General features: G+C 42.3%; 1 protein-coding gene across 2 annotated transcripts; it reads left to right on the forward strand.

Moving 5' to 3' along the window:
- Positions 1 to 989: 989 nt before the first annotated feature.
- LOC149308532 (GAS2-like protein 1) lies at positions 990 to 22,264 on the forward strand. 2 transcript variants are annotated; one of them, XM_089535919.1, is made up of 6 exons: positions 990 to 1,038; positions 5,318 to 5,985; positions 15,182 to 15,289; positions 15,773 to 15,869; positions 15,966 to 16,323; positions 17,116 to 22,264. In XM_089535919.1, exons 1-6 carry the CDS (start codon positions 1,035 to 1,037, stop codon positions 18,365 to 18,367), a joined length of 2,487 nt encoding a protein of 828 aa, XP_089392045.1. In that variant the 5' UTR covers positions 990 to 1,034; the 3' UTR covers positions 18,368 to 22,264. The 2 variants fall into 2 exon arrangements, with proteins under 2 accessions (XP_089392045.1, XP_089392046.1); XM_089535920.1 differs by lacking the exon at positions 990 to 1,038 and adding an exon at positions 3,677 to 4,632.
- The last annotated feature ends 1,332 nt before the right edge of the window (positions 22,265 to 23,596 follow it).

Consider the following 23,596-nt stretch of genomic DNA (forward strand, 5'->3'; position numbering starts at 1 on the left):
GCAAAGACTAAGTACATGCTAAGCCTTGATAGCAAGCTGTAGGTTGTTTTCCCTCATACATTCTGTTCTACCTGGAGTAGGGATTTCACAGTCACTCCCTGATTGTAGATAAGATAGATATGGTCATAGATATGATCTATATACATCCAGTTCTTAGCTCCACATGGGTGAAGTAAACCCTTTCACTCCCCACAGCAGGCCTACGGGCAGCAAAGCTATGGGACCTATGGGCAACCCACCGACGTCAACTACACCCAGGCGCAGACCACTGCTACTTATGGGCAGACCGCCTACACAGGCTCTTATGGGCAGCCTCCAGCCGGTGAGTGCACATTTACAACAACAACTTACTATACACTATAGTCCAACCCTCCTTCTCCCATGCAGGAATACATAGGATCCCAGAGTCAGAAGGGACTGCTAAGGGTCCTATAGTCCAACTCCATTTTGCCATGCAGGAATACAGAGAATCAAAGCCGCTCCTTGTGACAGAAGGGCCCACCCAGCCTCCATTTAGAAACCCCCACAATTTCCTGCGCAACCAGTTTGACTGGACAAAAGAAACATGGGGCCATGAGGGCGAAGTCCACTGTTAGTTATGGCAGCGTGCCTTCAGGTCTTTTCAAAATGACGGCGACCCTGTCGCAAGGATTTTTTCTTGGTTTTGCCATTGCCTTCCTCCAAGAAGAAGGTCACAATATTCTAGATGAGGAATATCCAGAGCAGAATAGAGTGGCCCTATTACCTTCCTCGATCTGGACACTATACTGCTGTTGATGCAGCCTAGAATCACATTGGCCTTTTTCGCTGCAGCATCGCACTGTTGGCTCATGCTCAAAGTAAGTCTTCCGGCAAAAGATGTTGCTGCTGCTTCTGGAAAGTATTTATCTTACCTTCCCTTTTGCGTCTCTCATTACAGGTTGTGCTGAATTATTTAAAGGCCTGCGCGAGGCGAAAGAAAAAGAGGTATAGAAGTGCCATTAATTATTTAGTGTTTATTTTAGCTGGGAGGAGAACGGTGTTTCCATCTGCGAATGCGTGAGTAGGCAAATACATCTTTATTTATTTTACTATTTGTGGGTTTATTCCCTCGTTTTTCTCCAAGTGGAAGGGAGAAATTAAAACAATTCCCTTATTCTCTGTATTCCTGCATGGCAGAAAGGAAGGTTCATATCCACATCTCAGATTACTTTTTAACGTATATTCCACGCCATCACATTAGCGCAGGGATTGCGCCGGGGCTTTAATCTGGAGGCAGCCATTTTGTTTTAGCCTATTATCCGAAAGAAATCCTATTAGAGGAAAACTAATCGGTGTTCCTTACGTTCTCTCTTTGGCGGAAGGGGATTTTGGGTTTTCTGAGTCAACAAAGGGACGCGAGAAAGGAAATATCGTACCTATATTTAAATAATGTCAATTATTATAGGGAATCCTGGGATTTGTGGTTTTTGGCTGGTGCCTCAACGAACTACACTCATCCCTCCTTACTTGTGGGTTTGATATTTGCGGATTTGATTAATATGTCCTCTCTAGGAATACCAAGGTCCTCTGGTGCAACTCTATGGTCAGCTTTAACTAAAAGTGGCACTGAAAGACCTAGAGATTCCTAGAGAGGACCCTCTACTAGGCCTTTGTAGCTCCTCCAGGGCAACTCTGTGGTCATCTTTAACTAAAAGTCACACTGAAAGACCTAGAGAGGACACTCTGCTAGGCCTTTGTAGCTCCTCCATTGCAACTCTATGGTCAACCTTTACTAAAAGTGGCACTGAGAGACCCAGAGATTCCTAGAGAGGACACTCTACTAGGCCTTTGTAGCTCCTCCATTGCAACTCTGTGGTCAATTTGAACTAAAAGTCCCACTGAAAGACCTAGAGATTATTCCTAGAGAGGACACTCTACTAGGCCTTTGTGGCTCCTCTAGTACAACTCTATGGTCAGCTTTAACTAAAAGTCGCACTGAAAGACCCAGAGATTACTAGAGAGGAAGGACACTCTGCTAGGACTTTGTAGCTCCTCCAGGGCAACTCTGTGGTCAGTTTGAACTAAAAGTCCCACTGAAAGACCTAGAGATTATTCCTAGAGAGGACACTCTACTAGGCCTTTGTGGCTCCTCTAGTACAACTCTATGGTCAGCTTTAACTAAAAGTCGCACTGAAAGACCCAGAGATTACTAGAGAGGAAGGACACTCTGCTAGGACTTTGTAGCTCTTCCAGGGCAACTCTACGGTCAACCTTAACTAAAGGTCACACTGAAAGACCTAGAGATTCCTAGACAGGACGGAATAGAATCACAGAACTGTTACTTCTTCACAGATATTTAGTCACTGTTTGGAACTGTGACTGGCTTGAATGCCAAACTGTGATTTTCAGTGACTGTGATTCATTCTGTTCTTGAGCTCCAAACTGTGATTTCACAGAACTGCTGCTTTTTCACAGATCACTGCTGGAACTCTGACTGACTGTTATAGCTATATAAATAATCAGTGTGTTAAAATGTATAAAACCCAGAAATTTAGGAGTCCTATTTGGAGGTTTTTTTCTCCAAAAAGTGACAGTATTGCAGAATGCAATTTATGTAAAAACAAGCTATTTTTCAAGACATCTAATTCCAACCTAAAGAAACATATGAAGAGCAAACATCCAACTGTTTGTATTGATGTTACCTTTTCAAAAACTATTTTGAATTCTTCTGATATTGTGGTAAGAAAAGTTGATTTATACATTGGCTTACTACTAAGGGCATAGCCAGGGAGGTCCAATGGGTCCGAACCCCTCAAAATATGTCAATTATTTTTATGTTATTTAAATAACATAAATACATATTTTAATATTACACAAATTAATTAAGAAATAAAAATACAGTAGTGGCCAGGTCACAGGAACCACTGAAATAACAGAAAATCAATGATTCAATCCTTTGTAGGTCAAAGGTGCTTCCACATACCAGTCACAAGAGTAACTACTGCAAACAATTCTGTGATTCTGGATCAGTAGCAGCAGTATCACTGTAGTCTACAGATCACAGAAATCACAGAAAATCACAGTTTTGAATCACAGATATTTTAAAATCACAGTAACAGTTTTCACTGATATCTGTAAATCACATTTATTCTATTCTCTGCGTGACTCTACTAGGCCTTTGTAGCTCCTCCAGAGCAACTCTATGGTCAACTTTAACTAAAAGTCACACTGAAAGACCCAGAGATTCCTAGAGAGGACACTCCGCTAGGCATTTGTAGCTCCTCCAGCACAACTCTATGGTCAGCTTTAACTAAAAATGACCCTTTTGAGCCATTGACTTTAGGAAAGGAAAGAATGAAGGAGGGGAGGAAAAGGAGGAGAAGATGAGGAGGAGGAAAAGAGAGAGGATGCTCTCCCTGCTGCAAGGAGGCTTCTCCATCTCTTCCTTCTCCATCTCTTCCTCCCCTTTCTCTTTCTCTCCCTCCTTTTTCTCTTCCTCCGTCCCTTTCTCCCTTGCCTCTCCATCCTTCCTTCCCCTTCTCCTTCTCTCCCTCCTTTTTCTCTTTCTCCTTCCCTTCCTTCTCCATCCCAATGTGGCCCAGGGCCAAGGAAGGGCCAGAGAGGGCCAGGGCCGGCTCCTCCTCTTCCTCCTTCGTAGACTCTGGAGGGGAGAGGCTCCCTGCCTTCCCAGGGAAAGAGAGAGAGAGGAGGACCGCAGCAGCAAGGAAAGGAGGAAGGGAGGAAGGAAAGAAGGGGAAAGATCTTCCTCCTCTTTGCCCAGACGTCGCCCACCCTCCCAGGCCAGGCGCTTTCCTCTCTCCTTTCAATCCCTTCATCTCCTCTTTCCCTTCCTCCCTCCCTCTTTCCTCTCCTTCCTTCGACTCCCCTTTTCCTTTCCTTTCCTTTCCCCTTACCTTCCTCTCCTTTTTCCATCCTCTCCTCTCCTCTCTTTCCTTCCTGTCCTCTCCTTTTCCTTTCCTTTCCTTCCTGTCCTTTCCTTTTTCATTCCCCTCTTCTCCTTTCCTTTCCTCTCCTCCTTCCTTCCCTTCCCTTTCCCTCTCCTTTCCTATCCTTCACATCCCATTCCTCCTTCCTTCCCTTCCCTTTCCTTTCCTCTCCTTTCCATTGCTTCCCCCCTTCCTTCCCTTTCCCCTCTCCTCTCCTTCCTATCCCTTTCCTTCCCATCCTTTCCTCTCTTTTTCTCCTTCCTTCCCTCTTTCCTTTTCCCTTCCCTTCCCTTTCCTCTCCATCCCATCCCTTTCCTCCTTCCTTCCCCCTCCTTCCTTTCCCATCCTTCCTTCCTTCTCTCTTTCCTTTATTTTCTTTTCCTTCCCATCCCTTTTCTCTCCTTCCCTCCTTCCTTTCCTTTCTTTTCCTTCCCATCCTTTCCTTTCCTCTCTTCCTTTCCTCTCCTTCCCATCCCTTTCTTCCTTCTTCCCTTCTTCCCTTCCCTCTACCCTTCCTCCTTCCTTTTTCCTCTTCCTCTTCCCCAGGTTGGGAAGGAAGCCATGGCCCAGGTGGGCTCTTTCCAGGCCTGAAGGGGTCTTTTCCCAGCCAAAGGATGGAGGCGGCTGCCAGGAGAGGAGGAGGCTGGGGACCCCCCGAAGAGACCGTCCTGAGACCCCCATCTTTCAGGGGAACCCCCAGAAGCCCCCCATCATGGTGACCCAGGTCAGTTTGGGGAAATAGGACTACAAAACCCATCACCCTGATGGGTGTTTGGTCTCTTGGGCTTAGCAGAGGATGATGGGTTTATGGTCCATCCTTATTGGCAATGGATAACCCCAATTAAAATAGAATTGATGCAGTCTGACAATACTATTCTGGAATTTTACCACAGAGTTGCAATGGAGGACCTAGAGATTCCTAGAGAGGACAGTTCTCAAGGCATTTGTAGGTCCTCCAGTGTGATTCTATGGTCAACTTCTAGCAGATGTTGACCATAGAGTTGTGCTGGAAGACTTAGAGATTCCTAGAGGGAACACTTCCCTAGCCATTTGTAGGTCCTCCAGCAAGACTCTTCTGGAAGTAGACCATAGAGTTGTGCAGGAGGACCTAGAGAGGACACTTCTCTGGCCATTTGTAGGTCCTCCAATGCAATTCTATGGTCAGTTCCAGTGGATGTTGGCCATAGAGTTGCACTGGAGGACCTAGAGATTTCTAAACACTTCTCTAGACGTTTGTAGGCCCTCCAGCTTCTGCCAGACATTGACCATAGAGTTGCGCTGGAGGACCTAGAGATTCCTAGAGGGGTCACTTGCGCAAAGTGGATTGTGGAGGTTCGGTGCATTTTGGGGGGGGAGCTTGGCCGTCCTCTCTGACCTTCGCCACATCTCTCTCTCTCCTCTCTCCCCAGTGAACGACAAGATGGTGGATCAGAGCAACATCGAGTCAGCGGCGTCCAAGAGCATCCGCCCGTTCCGCTCAAGCGAGGAGTACCTCTACGCCATGAAGGAGGACTTGGCGGAGTGGCTCAACACGCTCTACGACCTAGACGTCCAGGTGGACAACTTCATGGATGTCCTGGAGACGGGCTTTGACCTCTGCCAGCATGCCAACAACGTCAACTGCATTGCGCAGGAGTTCCAGCAGTCGCGCCCATACGCCGCCACCATGCGCGTCCCCCAGAAGGAGGTGGTCTTCCAGTCCAAGAATGTGGTCCCGGGGTCCTTCGTGGCGCGGGACAACGTCTCCAACTTCATCCAGTGGTGCCGCCAGGAACTGGGCATCCAGGACGTCCTGATGTTCGAGACCAACGACCTGGTGCTCAGGAAGAACGAGAAGAACTTCGTCCTCTGCCTCCTGGAAGTCGCCAGGAAAGGCTCCAAGTTTGGGATGCTGGCGCCGATGCTCATCCAGATGGAGGAGGAGATTGAGGAGGAGATGCGAGGCGGAGTGTTCGAGGCAGCGGCAGCGGCGGAGAAGGCAGCGGCAAGACAGGATCCGGGGCCACAGTCACCCATCTGCGCCAACAGGACTCAGAGGATGATGACTCTCTGCGACCTCAAGAATTTGGATGAGTTGGTGAGTACTTCGCACTCGGCGCCATGCATCATGGCTCCTTCGTAAGTGTATTTTGGTTTTGCAGCTTTAGTGGTGGTCCTTCTCCTCTTCCTCCTAAATGTCTTTCCCCTTTTCCTACTTCTTCTCCTCCTCCGTCTCCTTCCCTTTCTCCTCCTCCATTTCCTTCTTCTCTTCCTCCTCCTCTTCCTCCTAATTCTCCTTCTCTTTCTCCTTCTCCTCTTCCTCTGAATTCTCTTTCTCCTTCTTCTCTTTCTCTTCCGTCTCCTTCTCTTTCTCCTCCATCTCCTTCTTTTTCTCCTAATTCTCTTTCTCCTCCTCCTCCTCCTCCTCCTTATACTCTCCCTTCTCATTTTCCTTGTCCTTCTCTTCCTCCTTCTTCCCTTCCTCTTCCTCCTCCATCTCCTTCTCTATTTCCTTCTTCTCTTCCTCTTCCTCCTTCTCCTTCCTCTCTTTCTCCTTTTTTGAGCTGTTTCGGGATTCAGTATTCATCTTCCGTCGCCAAGAGATTATCAGAAAGGCTTCTTTCCCTTGAAAAATATACGTATTTTGTTGGCCTTGTTCCTTTTATCAGTTCCAGTATATCTTGAGCTTCTTCCCCCACAAAATGTTCCCATTGTGACTCGACGCATGAATCATTGTATTGTTGTTGCGGTTAGAGGGCAAAAATCATGATGAGGCCTGAGTTCGAATCCCCGCTTAGCCAAGAAACTCCCTTCTGTATGTGTGTGTTTTAAAACTGCTTCCAGCAGAAGCTGACTATAGAGTTGAACTGGAGGACCTACAAATGCCTAGAGAAGCGTTCTCTCTAGGAATCTGTAGGTCCTCCAGTGCAACTCTATGGCCGACGTCCAGCAGAGATTGACCATAGAGTTGCACTGGAGGACCTACAGATGCCTAGATATTTCCTTTATGGGACTCTTAACTTATATGGGGACCCCATTGATTGTTTCATAGGGTTTTCTTAGGTAAGGAAGGAAATATATTGACTGGTCTTCCCTCCAAAGGCTATCCGGGGCCAATCCTGCTTAGCTCCCAAGATCAGATGGGAATTTGGTGGCTATATATCTGTGTCTGTATGTGTGTGTGTGTGTGTGTGTGTATCTATCTATCTATCTATCTATACACACATTATTATTATTATTATTATTATTATTGTACATACACATAATATTATTATTATTATACATACACATAATGGGGACCCCATTAATTTTTGTAGGGTTTTCTTAGTTCCAGGGAGACTCAGAGGTGGTTTGGCCATTTCCTTCCTCTGCTTTAATTAAAGCTGATGGGAATTGCAATCCAAAATCATCCCATGTCCCTGTGTTTTAGCGAAGCCACCAAGCCATGCTTCCCTCACGCGTTGCAAAGCACTTTTGGGGTTGTCCATGCGCCCATTTGCGGCATGCGTTTTCTTTTTAGGGTTTTGCTCATAGCATAGAGGCGAATCCTCCAAAACTATCATTCCCAGGTGGTTGTTTTGGGAGACGTGGCTCCCCTCCTCCTCCTCTTGGCAGTCTCAAAATGAACACCTTTGGATAATAAATTGCCTTTGGATAATAAATTGCCGGCTTTATCCTTAGCTCCAGACTCCTTTGCAAGTGGAAACCCGTTGTGAGGTGTGACTCACAAAACATCCCTTTCAGACAAACTGGGTAGATACCTTTTTGCTTTCGAAGGGCCATAAAAAGTTTCATTATCTTGGAAAACAAACTGTTGCTCTCTGTATTCCTGCATGGCAGAAGAGCAGGGTTGCAAAGGCTGGCCCTTTAGGATCCCTTCCAACTCTAGGAGCCTATGTATTCTATGCTTTGTGTGTGTTGTATTTACAATGCTGCTCCCAGATGTGCTTGTATATGTGTGTGTGTATATATTGACCATAGAATTGCACTGGAGGAGCTACAAAGGCCTAGTAGAGCATCCTCTCTAGGAATCTCTAGGCCTTTCAGTGCCATTTTTAGTTTAAGTTGACCATAGAGTTGCCCTGGAGGAGCTACAAAGGCCTAGTAGAGTGTCCTCTCTAGGAATCTCTGGGTCCTCCAACCCTGCTCCCATATGCATATCTCTTTATATATATCTATGTCTATATCTCTATATATTCCCCATCCTGCTCCCAGATGGTATATCTAACATATCTCTCTATATCGATATCTATCTATTTCCAACCCTGCTCTCAGATCTGCATATATATATATATATACACACACACACACACACACACACACACACACCTTTATCTCTATATCTATATCTACATCTGTTTTCAACCCTGCTCCAAGATGTATGTGTGTGTGTGTGTGTGTGTGTTTTCCATCCCTGCTCCCAGATATGGCTGCATTGCATCTGGATTATGGGCAGAATAGCAGTGTCTGACCTCTTTTGACTCCATAATCTAAAAGCCTTTTTAATTTAAACCTCCTTCCCTGCCCTGGTTCCTCGCTAAGTCCCTTGACTCAAGGCAAGGAGGCTGGCCGGACGTCCAGACGTCCAGCAGAAAGTGACCAAACCCTTCCATGCCAAAGAGCAGGACGATGGGAGGCCAAGGCAGAATTGGCACAAAATGTGGTATCAGAGGGGGGGCACAAAAGATTTGGCATCCATAGGACCTTTGCTTGCCCTTCCAGATTTATTATTCTATATATTCCTGCATGGCAGAAGGAGGGTTGGACTATATGGCCTTTAGTAGTCCCTTCTGATTCTAGGATCCTATGTATTCCTCTATGGCAGAAGGAGGATTGGACTATATGGCCCTTAGTAGTCCCTTCCGACTCTAGGATCCTATGTATTCCTGCATGGCCGAAGGAGGATTGGACTATATGACCCTTAGTAGTCCCTTCCGACTCTAGAGTCCTATGTATTCCTGCATGGCAGAAGGAGGGTTGGACTATATGACCCTTAGTAGGCCCTTCCGACTCTAGGGTCCTATGTATTCCTGCATGGCAGAAGGACGGTTGGACTCTATGGCCCTTAGAAGTCCCTTCCATCTTTATTATTCTATGTATTCCTGCATTGCAGAAGGAGGGTTGGACTATAGGGCCCTTAGAAGTCCCTTCCATCTTTATTATTCTGTGTATTCCTGCATGGCAGAAGGAGGGTTGTGTAGCCAAGGGTCCGTTAGGGGAATTTTATTATTATTGTTATTAGCTCAAATATTGCAAGAGGAGGGCCTGCTACGACGGCCCGTACAGAATCGTCTCCCAATATATATACGGAGTAGACCAGGGGATCCCAATAAGTAAAGCTGAGATGGATTTCTAGAATTAATAACCAATTTATTTATAAGGGGAAAAACACATACGATCCACTAGCATACACACACACATACAAGGCTCAGGAAAAGCATAGGTTAGCATGGAATAGGATTTTAGGCATCACTGGGGTGATACGTACCAGAATGTAGACTCCCTCCAGGAATCCAAATGGAATATGATGAGGATGGCATGAGGCTCAGCCATGGAATGACTGGCCAGGAGCCAGGAGCCAGGAGCCAGGTCAGGGTTCAAGGGGACAGAGCTTCCCCCTGAAGTCCAGACTGGCCCCATGAACAGGCAAATCTGATGATATTTATAGGCAAAATCTTGCTTCTGGCAAAGGTGCTTGATAGTGAGAACAAAGGTGTTTATTTACTTTCTTTTCACCTGGATATCCCTGTCTGATTGTCTTAGTGGTCTTAAGCTGCTCGGACAACAGACCTGGGGAGGGGGCAAAAGCCTCAGGCAAGGCAAATATTTGCTCTTCCTGGTCCTATGATAATCCTCTTATGCGACTCTCTAGATATGATGACGTGGGTGCCCCTCAGGGGTGTGTGTACATGTCCTCATGCCTTGCTGGCAATGGTGGACAGGCTATTAGAGTTCATCTAGGGGTCATTAAGGGCTATCATTTATACCAAAATTTATATGAAGCAGCATGGGTAACAGTTGGACTCTATGGCCCTTAGAAGTCCCTTCCATCCTTATTATTCTATGTATTCCTGCATGGCAGAAGGAGGGTTGGACTCTATGACCCTTAGTAGTCCCTTCCAACACTAGGATCCTATGTATTTCTGCATGGCGTTTTAGTTCCTTTCTAACTCTAGGATTCTTTTTTTCATGGAAGGAAGGAAGGAAGGAAGGAAAGAAAGAAAGAAAGAAAGACACAATGCTTTCAGGCCTCCTAGGAAGAAGAAAGGGTTTTCATGTGGCAAATCTGGAAGCGATTGCCTCCTGCCATGCAGGAATACATAGAACACTAGAGTCAGTGGCTCCATGCGGCAGATGTTATAACAGCTGGAGTCTAAAAATATGCGCTTCCCTTCGCCCCTTCTTTCGGGTGCTGGACTTGCGCCAGACGCCACAAATGCGCCAGTCTCTGCAGCAAAGCCAGGGATGCGCCAAATTATTTGCGCCTCGTTTATATTCAGCGTCGTCAACGGTTTTGCCTAATTGGTCCCGGCATTAATTAATCTCTTCATGCCAGGATTCTGGGAGTCGCTGCGAAGATGGATTTGCAAGTTTAGGACTAGGACTGGCCCTAATAATAATAATAATAATAATAATAATAATAATAATAATATAACAATAATTATAATAATATTCTCCTATTATTCTCTATGGGGAAGTATTTCCCAATGGTTCCCTATGGGTCACTATTCCCCTATTATTCTCTATGGGCAAATATTCTCCCATTATTCTCTATGGGTAAGTATCCTATTATTCTCTATGGACAGGAATTATCCTATTAATCCTATTAAAAGGGCAAATATAATAATAATAATAATAATAATAATAATAATATAGAATTTATTTGTAATTATTTATTTATTTATTTAATATTTATTTATACTTATTTATTTATACAATTAAAGGCTATTAGAGCATCTTACATTTTTTTAATTAGACATTTCCCTGCCATCATCATCATCATCATCATCATTATTATTATTATATTCTCTATGGGCAAGTATTCTATTAATACTACTACTAATAATAATAATAATGAATAATTTATTATTTATATGCCATTCTTCAGCCATTACAGGCTATCATCAGAGCAGCTTACATTTTTTATAAAGGTAAATAATTATTATATATTAATAATAATAATAATAATAATAATAATAATAATAATAATAATAATTCCCTATGGGCAAGTATTCTCCTATTATTCTCTAGGGGCAAATATTCTATTATTTTCTATGGACAGGTATTATCCTATTAATTTCTATGGGCAAGTATTATAATAATAATTATTATTATTATTGTTATGATTATTATTTATATGCCATTCTTCAGCCATTAAAAGCTATCAGAGCGTCTTACATTTTTAAAATTAGACATTTCCCTGCCCTTATTATTATATTATTATATTATTATTATATTATAATAATAATATTATATTATATTATATTATTGTTCTCTCTTATTCTAATATTTAGTTAGGCATTTTCCTGCCATTATTATTATAATTATATAAGAATATTATTATAATAAATATTATTATATTATATTATAATAATATTATTTTATAATAATATAATATTATATTATTATTATATTATAATGGGGTTGTTCCCACTTAAGATTTGAAACGATTTAAAATACAACGTTTTTAATAAAATCGATTCAAAATAACACTGTTCTTATCCCGCTATCCAAATCGCTTTGTTCATCATTCCCATCTGGTTATTTAAATCGAAGTTTTTACCTGCAAGCGTTCCTACTTGGCATGAAATCGGTGTTTAAATAAAGCGATTCTTCTCCTCCATACCTTATTTGGAGCTGTCAATCAATAGTACGTCAGAATGACGTAACGTTAATCCGGAATATTTGGAAGCGATTTATCTTTTGGCATCGTTTCCATTTCATTGACTGTTTGTGAATTTAGCGAATTTAGGAAAGCGAATTTAGGAAACCCAAGCTCTTTCCAGAGGAACTATGGGATAGGTTTTCCATGACAGCATCCCCTCTTCCTGTCTCCCAAGACAGCCAGGGAGAATCCCTTCAGAGAGCCCAGAGATCAATGGGGGAGGCTTCTGGCAAAGCGAAGCTCTTTCCAGAGGAACTATGGGATAGGTTTTGGAGGGCAGCATCCTGTCTCCCAAGACAGCCAGGGAGAATCCCTTCAGAGAGTACAGAGATCAATGGGAGAGGCTTCTGGCAAAGCGAAGCTCTTTCCAGACGAACTATGGGAGAATCCCTTCAGAGAGCCCAGAGATCAATGAAGGAGGCTGCTGGAAAAGCAGGGAGGGAGCACTCTTCCCAAAGATTCTCTTTCCAGGGTTGGAGGAGAAGGCAGATTCCATTTGAGAAATGGAGGGAGAAAGGCTCTATCCCCCCCCGCATTGATCAGAGCCCTTCCCTGCCTGGGCGAGATCAGATGCCTCCTCGCGAGGAGCCTTCCCTTCCCTGCCTGGGCGAGATCAGAGCCCAAGCGGGCAGGGAATGCCTCTTCGAGAGGAGCCTTCCCTTCCTGCCTCTCCTCCGTTAGAAATGGGCTCTCCCCACACAGAGGGGAGGTTGCAATCCACCGGGGGACGCCTTGAGCAGCCGGGACTTCAGGTGTTTAAAGCGCTGAAGAGATTAAGCGCCTGTAAACCATTAAAATAAAAAATAAAAATAATCCTTATCTCTTATTGAAAGACCACAGCGGACAAAGGGGTGAGGGAAGCAAAAATGGCGACAGCCAGACGGATGGGGACAGAAAGGGCAACTCCCCCAAGGACAGCCCCATCGCACTCCGCTCCTCCCATTCATCTAACGCAATTTCAAAGGCTGTCGTTCCTATTTAAATGCTCCGGTTCCTAACTCGAATCAAGGGAAAAACGTAGGTCGGACCCTAGTGTTTTTTTAACACGCGTTAAATGAGGAAAACTCAATTTAAATTTTTATCCCGCTCTACGATTCGATTTGTAGTGGGGACGATTGCGGGTTGCTCTAGAACCGTTCTAGGTTTAAATCGGATCCTAATAGGAACGCCACTCCTTGGATTCGATTTAGAACGCGGGGTTTCACCTAGTGGGAACAACCCCAAAATAATATTATTTTTATATTCCATTATTCTCAATGGGCAAATATTCTCCTATTATTCTGTATGGGCAAGTCTTGCCATTTATTTTAATACATCCCCTTTTGAAGGAACTGAATAATTGCACACTTTGCTGCATGCGCACATTTGCAGGCAATTTTTGCACACCTTTGCATACACTTTGTGCAAGCTTTGCATGCTTCAGGGCTGGAAACTTAATTGGAAATGCAGATATAATATAAATATATATGGATGGGTATATCTCCAGCCTTATCTGCATTTGCTTTCCTTTGCGATGCCAATGGGGCGATTTAATAGGAAATGTAAATATATAAAAGCTGGTCCTAATTAAAGCAGGAATTGGTGGGAACTCGTTAATTCAACATTTGCATAACAGACAATGATTCGGTGGTTCTGGTTACTTAAATTTGCGGATGGCATTAAATTAGGAAGGGTTGCACCCTATGTCCCTTAGTAGTCCTTTCCATCTTTATTGCTCTCTGTATTCCTGCATGGCAGAAGGTGGGTTGGACTATAGGGCCATGAGTAGTCCCATCTTTATTATTCTATGTATTCCTGCATGGCAGAAGAGGTTTGGACCATATGGCCCTTTGTACTCCCTTCCGACTCTAGGATTCTATGTATTCCTGCATGGCAGAAAACTGTTTCCCTGCATTTAGAAGCCTAGCCTCTCATGGCATTGAGCCAGTTCCTTGGAAAGCTTGCCAAGGGTTCAACAACGGCCACTTCTGTGTCCGTTTTTTTGGGCCTGGAGACAGAGTGTCCATTGAGCATCCATCCCTTTGGCCGCTGTCCTGACATTGTGTGCGAGTGACCAATGCAACCCCTGAAACCGCCGGAATGGAGCCGCTGCTTCTGATGACCGCTTGGGCCTTTACCCAAGGCAACAAATAACAATTGCTCTGCGTTGTGTTTTAACTGTGGGTTTGTGCGTTTTTAATTTGTTGGGAAGAAAATAATAATTATTATTATAATTGTAATTATTAAATTTTATAATAATAATAATAATAATAATAATAATAATAATAATTTATAGAATTTATAAAATGTATAAAAATTATGATGATAATAAATTAAATTTTATAATAATAATAATAATTTGAAATAATTTACAAAATGTATAGTTTTATATTAATAATTAATTTATAAAATGTGTATAATAATAATAATGTATAATAATTTGTAATAACTTATAAATAATAATAATTATTATAATAATTTATAATTTTATAAAATGTATAAAGATTTATAATAATAATTAAATTTATATAAAAATAATTTATAATTAAATAAAAATAATTCATAAAATGTATATAATAATTATAATAATTAATAATTATTAATAATTACAATTTCTTAACTTTTATAATTATAATTTATAAAAATTTATAAAATTTATAAAGATTTATAATAATTATAAATTAAATTTTGTAATAATAATTTATTATAATTTATACAATTTATAAAAATATAATTAATTACATTTTATATTAATTAATGCTATAATAATAATAATGTATAATAATAATGTATAATAATTTATACAATTTATAAAATATAATAATTATTATATAAATTTTATAATTTATAAAAATTATTATTAATAATAATTCATAATAATAATAATCATAAAATTTATAAAATATAATAATTTACAATAATAATTAAATTCTATAACAATAATAATTTATAATTTATAAAAATTTAATAATAATAATAAATATAATAATTCATAATAATAATTAAAATGTAAATGATAATAATTATTAAAATATATTAAAAATTTGAAACCTGCCTCAGACAGCATTAAGAGCCCAAATATTTGGAGAAATAAATTATTATTATTATTATTATTATTAATTTTCCCAAATATTTGGGATCTTATTGCTGTCTGATTCGTATCAAACTTTTCCAAGGCTCTGTGCATAGTTTTAATCGCATTCTTTTAATGCATTTTTTAAAATTAAAAATTTAAATTTTGCAAACCGGATTTTAATTTTGTGATATTGAATCCTATTATTTCTCGTTTCAGACTCTGGAGCAGCAGGAAAAAAGCTCGCTCCTTCCAAACAGTTTCTCTAATGTTGGTTGCAAAGCAAAACAATGTAATAATAATAATAATAATAATAATAATAAATGTTATTTCCTTTCTTTCTTTGTTACTCCGCAGGTGAGGGAGATCCTGGGCCACTGCACCTGTCCCTCTCAGTTCCCGATGGTCAAGGTTTCAGAAGGCAAATACAAAGTGGGAGACTCCAACGCCCTCATCTTCGTCCGGGTAATTAGACGTCTTTAACGACCCTTTCCTCCTCTTATTATACATAGGAATACATAGGATCCAAACCATCTTCCATGCAGGAATACGTATCTGCCATGCAGGAATACATAGGAACCAAACCACCTTCAAAAACGCCTTTGCTTTAATATAATTTATTTTTATATTATATATTTATATTTATATATTTTATTATATATTTATATTAATATATTTATTTTATATATATATTTATATTTTATATTTATATTAATATGTTTATTATATATATATTTATTTTTATATATTATATATTTATATTTATATATTTATTTTATATTTATATTTATTATATTTATTTTTATATATTATGTATTTTATAATATATATTTATATATTATATATTTCATATATATATATATATATATATATATATATATATTTATACATTATATATTTATTCTATGTATTCCTGCATGACCTCTCTTCCTTTCCATCCCGTAAAAGGTCCTGAGGAGCCATGTCATGGTTCGCGTTGGCGGCGGATGGGACACGCTGGAGCATTACCTTGATAAGCATGACCCTTGCCGATGCACCTCCTTAGGTGAGTCTGGGGGTGTCGGTGGGACCCCTTTTTTAGCTCAAGATGGCGTACGGGGGCTGGCCGCCTCCGTCCACTCATTTCAACTCTCGTTTTTAGCGCACCGTCTGACGCAGACGCGGGGCTTCGGATTCTCCCCGCAGAAGATGGCCACCCCGGGCAGTCAACCGTCCAGTCCTGGCATCCAGCGTCGGGCCGAAGCCATGGGTCACCCCCGGTTCTGGGAGAAGCGGCTCCCGGCCGGAGGGGACGCCAGTCACTCCAAGGGGCTCCATCCTGGATGTCCGGTGAAGGGACCCAGGGACTCCACGCCTCCCAGACACGTGTCCGGCTCCACGCCGATCCCAGGCCATGATGGGGGGTCCAGCAGGTCCAGAGCTGCTGGACACAGCTCCTCCGCTATCCCTTCCAGGGGGTCCGGGGCCGCGTGCGAATCCCGTGCCCCCAACAGCCTCAGGTAAAGAGCGCCCCGATATTATATATTTATAATATATATAATTTATTTATATAGTATTTATTTACACACACACTCACACGCACACACATATATTTATATATATATATATATCTAATAGTTATACATTCTATCTATATATCTTTATATATTTATATTTATATAATAAATTTATGTGATATATTTCTATATCTATATATTGTATTTATATAATATATTTGTTTATATAATATATATTTATATATTTATTTATATAATATATTTATGCGATATATATTTACATATATATGTGTATATATAAATATATATATATATATATATAATATTTTATATAATATATTGATGTGATACATTTATATATATTAATATTTATTTATATTATATATATATATATTTATATATTATATTATATATATATTTATTATATGTTTATATTTATAATATATTTTATATTTTATATAAATATAGAATATTTATTCCATTTTCATTTAGACGATTTATTATTCATAGTCCATCATTTTTGACATTATGTATTATAATTAATGTGAAAAATGATAATTTATGTTATATTATATTATATTTATATATTATACATTTATATATTATTATATTGTATATTATATATTTAATATTTTATATAAAATATTTATTCCATTTTCATTTAAATGAGGATATATTATTCATATTCCACCAATTTTCACATGAATCATATTCTATCCATCAATCGATTGATCAATTGATCTATCTATCTACCTATCTATCTATCTAAGCAGTTTCACATTGTTTCCACTCCAGCTCCCTGCGACCGCACCGCCTGTCCGGCGACAGCGACTCTTCAGCATCCTCCATCCAGAGCGGGCCCTTGGGCCGGCGGCGGAATGACGACGCCATCTTGGCGCAACGTAAGGACCCCGGAAGACGCATCTCTGAGGGCTCCATCTTGCAATCCCGACCCGGCGCCAAGAAGCAGCTGGACGTTGGCCGCAGCCATTCCAGAGAACGGGCGCCATTGCTCAGGCCGTCGCCGGGGACGCGGAGGCGCAGTGTTGATGAATGCGGCGGCGCCAAGATGGAGAACGGGACCGGAAAGCCGATGGCTGCGGTCCAAAGCCATCATCCTCGAGCTCGCAGCCAGGAATCGGTGCTGCTTATCAGTCGCGGGAAAGATGGTCAACATTCATGGGCACGGGCCGAAGATGCGGCTGGATCCGGACGTTTCACTCATAGAGGTCACTTGGCTCCGGCTGGGTCCAGGAGTCCATCGCTGACCAACCAGCAAGGGTCTCTCCCTGCAACGAAAATAGTCAATGCCTCGCCAAGGGTCCGTGACGTCTCAACCTGCGTGCCCGACATTTTGGCGCAGGATTTCCGGACGCCGCTTCGTCTGGACCCTTCGCAGGAGCAGCAACTTTTCCGCCGCTTGGAAGAGGAGTTCCTGGCCAACTCCCAAATGATGGGTTTGGAGGAAGAGGAGGAAGAACCGGCGCAGTCCCTCAGACGCCATTGTGACGGCCCTCATGTTGCACAAACCGCGCCGGACCAGGGTGCCGCCGATTCGGCCTACTGTTCCTCCAGTTCATCATCTTCCTCCCTCAACTTCTTCACCAAGCATGGCCTCCAAGAGGAGTCCAAGAGGAATGCCGCCGCTGCGCAGACATCCGGCATTTCGGAAATTGCGCAACGGGTCGAGTTCGCCAATGGTTTGGCAGAGGCTTCGGAGGACGCTTGGTGGCCAAAGCTGGCTCTGTCCAGCTCCTCCAACGAAAGCAACGTGGGCCTGAGTGACTGCCACGAACAGTTAGCGACGTCCAAACCCGACCACGTGCCTTCTGTCGACAAGCCGAAACTGCGCCCTCAGATCAAACCGCGCACTGATTCGCAGCCGGACAAGACGCCATCCAAGATCCCGACACCGCGCAGCTACAAGGCTGCCATGGCGGCGGCGGCTGGACGTCCGTGGGCCTCCTTCCAGAACACCTTCTCGCCTTTTGTCGATCCGTCAAAAGCGGCGGAGTCCGGCGCAGCGGACGAAGATTCCTGGGCGTGATTGACGGACGCGGCTGGACAGAAGTGACCGCTGACCGTTACCCTGTTTTCCCCACTTCTGTTCACTTTCCTGCTGCTGCTGCCTTTGGAGACTGGGATATTTTTTGCTGCTGCTCCAAAATGGAGTCCGCGTTTGCGCGTTTCATACGGCAAAAGAGGGCGCTTCGTTATTTTTTTCCTTTGTTAACGGGGCTGGAGGATATATTTCAGGGGGAAGTCCTCAAGCACTGGAGACGCGGTGGCAGGTCTTTAACCGCCACGTGGCATTTGTTTTTCGCCGCCTTAATAATAATAATAATAAATTTTATTTCTACCCCGCCCTTCCATAGATATGATCAGGGCGGCCTACAAATTTTTAAAACATTTCAATACAGGATAAAAATTCAATATAACAGTTAAAAACATTACTACAAAAAACAGGAACAGGAAAACAATAGAATACACATGTCAAGGGCAAGGAAAAGGAGAAAATTAGTTTACATCGGTCCGGGGTCAAAAGGGAAAAAAAGAGGGCAGGAAAATAAACAGACAATCTAAGGTGGGAAAGCCAGCCGGAATAGATACGTTTTCAGTTGTTTCTTGAAGACAGCTAATGAGGCGGCGGAACGAAGCTCTGCAGGGAGCTTATTCCAGAGTGAAGGGGCAGCAATAGCAAAAGCCCTCTGTGATGTCCGTACAAAGTTAGACCTAGGGATCTCCGACAATTTAGTCCCGAAAGTTCTGAGTGTGCGAGGTGGATTATATGGGGAGAGGCGGTCCTCCAAGTACCCTGGGCCCAAGCCATTTAGGTCTTTATAGGTCAAAACCAACACCTTGTATTGAGCTCGGAAGCGAATAGGCAGCCAGTGAAGGTCTTTTAAAATAGGTGTTATATGGTCCGACCTGGAACTACCAGCGACCAATCTAGCTGCCATGTTCTGCACCAATTGCAGCTTCCGGGTTTGGTACAAGGGTTGCCCCATGTACAGCGCATTGCAGAAATCCAATCGAGAGGTTACCAAAGCATGTACAACAGATTCAAGGTCCTTTCGGTCCAGGTAGGGACGCAGCTGGCGTATCAGCCGAAGCTGATAACAAGCCCTCCTGACCGTCGCATCCACCTGAGAAGTTAACTGGAGCGACGAATCAAGGAGCACTCCCAAGCTGCACACCGAGTCCTTCAGGGGGAGCGTGACCCCATTCAGGACCGGGTGACAGATCTCACTACCCGAAACCGGGGAACCTATCACCAGTACTTCCGTTTTCCCTGGATTCACACTGAGTTTGTTCTTCCTCATCCAGCCCATTACCGACGCCAAGCAGGCATCTAGAGGAGAGATGCCATCCTTAGTTACTGCATCAGCCGGAGACATAGAGAAAATTATCTGGGTGTCATCAGCATACTGATAACACCACGCCCCATGTCTCCGGATGATCTCTCCCAGCGGCTTCATGTAAATGTTGAATAGCATAGGGGACAAAATCGCTCCCTGAGGGACACCAGATGTCAGGGCCTTCCTATCAGAGCGACAGTCCCCCAGCTCCACCATCTGGGATCTGCCCGAGAGGCAGGAACGGAACCACCGCAAAGCAGTGCCCCCAATTCCCAACTCCCTCAGGCGTCCCAGAAGGATACCATGGTCGATGGTTTCGAAGGCCGCTGAGATGTCCAAGAGCACTAACAGGGACACGCTCCCCCTGTTCATGCCCAGACGGAGATCATCAACTAAAGCGACCATGGCAGCCTCAACTCCATAGCCCGCCCGGAAGCCGGTTTGAAATGTGTCCAGAAAATCGGTGTCGTCCAAGATCGACTGAAGCTGGAAAGCGACTGCTCTCTCGATCACCTTCCCCAAAAAAGGCAGCAGCGAGATGGGCCTATAATTATTATGAAGCAAGGGGTCTAAGGAGGGCTTCTTAAGCAGGGGTTTAACCACTGCTAATTTTAATTTAGATGGAAACTGACCCTCACTTAGAGATGTGTTGATTATGCGATGCAACATAAGTCGCACCACATCTCCCCCCTAAGCTGTCAGCCATGAGGGACAGGGGTCAAGAGAGCAAGTCGTCCTCCTAACACTTCGGAGGATCCTGTCCACTTCATCGGTACTAACAAACTCAAAGTGATCCAGTATAACAGGGACCACGGACGCTTCAGACACCTCTCCTGCAGGATCTGCACAAATACTGGCGTCGAGATCAGCCCTTATCCGAGAGATTTTATCCGCAAAGAAGTTGTTAAAATCGTCGCAGCAGGCTTTAGATGACTCCAAAATAAGGCTCAGGGTGGGAGGGAGCCGAGTTAGCTCCCTCACAACCCTGAACAGCTCTGCCGGACGCGACTCTGCGGACGCAATACATGCAGCATAGAATGAATTCTTTGCTGCACCTATTGCCACTCCATAAGCTTTCAAATGAGAGCGAAGGAGTGTCCTGTCAGACAAGCGCTGATGTCTTTGCCATTTATGCTCTAGTCGTAGCGCGACCCGCTTCCTTTCCCTGAGATCTTCCGTATACCAGGGTTGTTTATTGGAAGCAGGCCGGAAAGGACGCTTGGGAGCGATACTGTGTATAGCCCTAGAGAGATTAGTATCCCAGGTGTCGGTTAGGGCATCAACAGAATCGCCGTCAGAACCAGTCGTATACCCCTCTAGGGCTTCTTGGAACCTTATGGGTTCCATCAGCCTTCGAGGGTGGACCATCCTAATAGGTCCACCACCCCCGGGAGGGTTAATGGTAGAAGCCTTGATTCTAGCCTCAACCAGGAAATGATCCGTCCATGACAAGGGAGAGACATTAGAGATCTCTACCCACGGAGCCTCCATGTCCGTACTGAAGATCACATCAAGAGTATTACCAGCACAATGTGTTGGCCCTGAGACTAATTGAGACAGGCCCATGGCTGTCATGGTAGTCATGAACTCCCGAGCCGCACCAGTTGGAATATCACTGGCCTCGAAAGGGATGTTGAGGTCCCCCAGGACAATAAGCCTAGGGGACTCCAACACCAGTTCCGAGACCAGCTGTGTCAGCTCGGCTAGGGAGTCTGTTAGTGCACGGGGTGGCCGGTAGACCAACAGAATCCCCAGACTGTCTCTGGCCTTCAGGGACAGGTAAATACATTCGATGTGATCTGTTTTCTGGACTGGGATCCTGGTTAAGGAGAGGATGTTTTTATGGACCAAGGCAACACCACCACCCCGCCCACCTAACCTGATCTGGTCCTTAACTGAGTACCCGGCTGGAAGGGCCTGGGCCCACACTGCCTCTCTCTCAGGCCCCAGCCAGGTCTCAGTAATGCACGCCAGGTCACAGCTTTTATCCTGTAGAAGATCATACATAATGTGGGTCTTATTTTTTATAGACCTGGCGTTGCATAGGAGCAGCAACAGGGTTTGTGGTACGACTGGGCTGACCCTCAGGCCTCTTTGGTTAGGAAAGTGGAAGGAAGGACAGATAGGTATCACACATCGATCTCTCCTTCCATTCAAACACCTATCCACATTCCTACCTCCATACCTCCCCTTGCCCCGCACAATCTCAATCGCGGCTCCCATTACATATGCATCCGCCACCACAGCTGGCCTCCCATATCCCATTCCCACCCTCAAATCTAATAATAACAAGCCTTGGCTCCGTCCAAAGGAACCTTGGGATTTGTAGTTTGAGAAGGGACTTGAATAAATGGAGAGAAGTTCAATTTGGTACCAATTTATCATATAATACAGTGGTGCCTCGGGTTACGAAATTAATTCGTTCCGCTGTCAATTTCGTAACCCGAAAGGCTTTCGCAAGCCGAATCCCCATAGGCGCTAATGGGGAAAAGCCGCTTTTTGGTGCGAAATCGCGCCGAAAAGCACCAAAAGTTTTTTCGTAACCCGAAAAAACTTTCTTAACCCGAAACAGTTTTTTTAAATTAATTTTTTTCGTATCCTGAAAATTTCGTAACCTGGGTAATGTATAATGAATTATATTGCAATATTATTATTATTCCAAATATAGCATTTTATATATCCATTATTAATTCATGGATAATTAAAATAATAATTGTTTATTTATATTTTATATAAATGTATGTTATAATAATTATTAATATAATTATAATTATTAATAATAATAGTTTATTTATATTTCATATAAATTGTTTACAATAAATTATAACAATAATTATGATATATTTTTATAAATATATATAATATAAATTATTATTGTTAATAGAATAATTAATAATTATTTATATTTTGTATAAATATATATAATATAAATAATTATTATTAATATAATAGTTAATAATAGTTTATTCATATTTTATATATTTATATATAATATAACTATTATTATTATTAATTATTAATCTATTAATATATATATATATATATATATATATATATATGAAAATTATTATTATTATTATTATACACAAGATTTGGAACCATATCATTTAAACCTTCTAATCAACCTCTTTGGAGCATTTTAATTATCCATGAATTAATAACGCATATGTAAAAAGTCTTGCAGTTGAGATTATGATTATTAATTAATTAATTAATTAATTATGCTGGGGTTTATTCCCAAAAACACCAAATCCCATTATATGCAACTGATAATTAAAAAGGTGTCCCTTACATAAAAATGGCACACACACACACACACACACACATATATAAATCATTTTCACATGAAAATTGCCATTTTTATGTAATTAATTATATATATATATATATATATATATATTTCCATCTTCCATCCTTATTCCATCATTATATATTTTATATATTTATATAATATAAATAATTAATAATAATATTAATAATATTAATCTCCTTTGCTTATTTATTTTCTCTATATAATTTTATTTACATTTTAATAATGATGATGATGATGAGGTTTGAAGTTGCAGGGATCCTCCGGATGGAGCCACATCCAAGGAACCGCGACCCGACCGCCATAATGGCGCGGCGCAATTTTGCGTCCCGACTCTGTTGTAATCAATCAATTTATCACCTCCGTTGTTATTTCCCTAAGCCTTCCCAACCCCAATAGCACTTTTCGAGACCTCCGACCTCTTGATTATTGATTATAATAATATTGATTATTATTGATTATCAATCCGGACGCGTTTTGGCTTGGATCAAAGGGCTGCCGCCAGCGGAACATTGCACATTAAATTCCCGCTTCGGCGTTTGGGGACGCTGGTGCGCCCTCAAACCCGCCTCCCTCGTTTCCGAAGTACTGTAGCTGTGTTTAATTA

This window comes from Sceloporus occidentalis, unplaced genomic scaffold, assembly GCF_023333645.1.
Source record: "Sceloporus occidentalis isolate IW3139 unplaced genomic scaffold, rSceOcc1.0.p SCAF_8, whole genome shotgun sequence".
NCBI lineage: Eukaryota > Metazoa > Chordata > Lepidosauria > Squamata > Phrynosomatidae > Sceloporus > Sceloporus occidentalis.

What these genes read in the sequence shown, in the direction of transcription:
- LOC149308532 (XM_089535919.1), top strand. An exon ending in TCAAGAATTTGGATGAGTTG is followed by an intron (nt 5,986 to 15,181) that starts GTGAGTACTTCG and finishes GTTACTCCGCAG; the next exon opens with GTGAGGGAGATCCTGGGCCA. An exon ending in ACGCCCTCATCTTCGTCCGG is followed by an intron (nt 15,290 to 15,772) that starts GTAATTAGACGT and finishes ATCCCGTAAAAG; the next exon opens with GTCCTGAGGAGCCATGTCAT.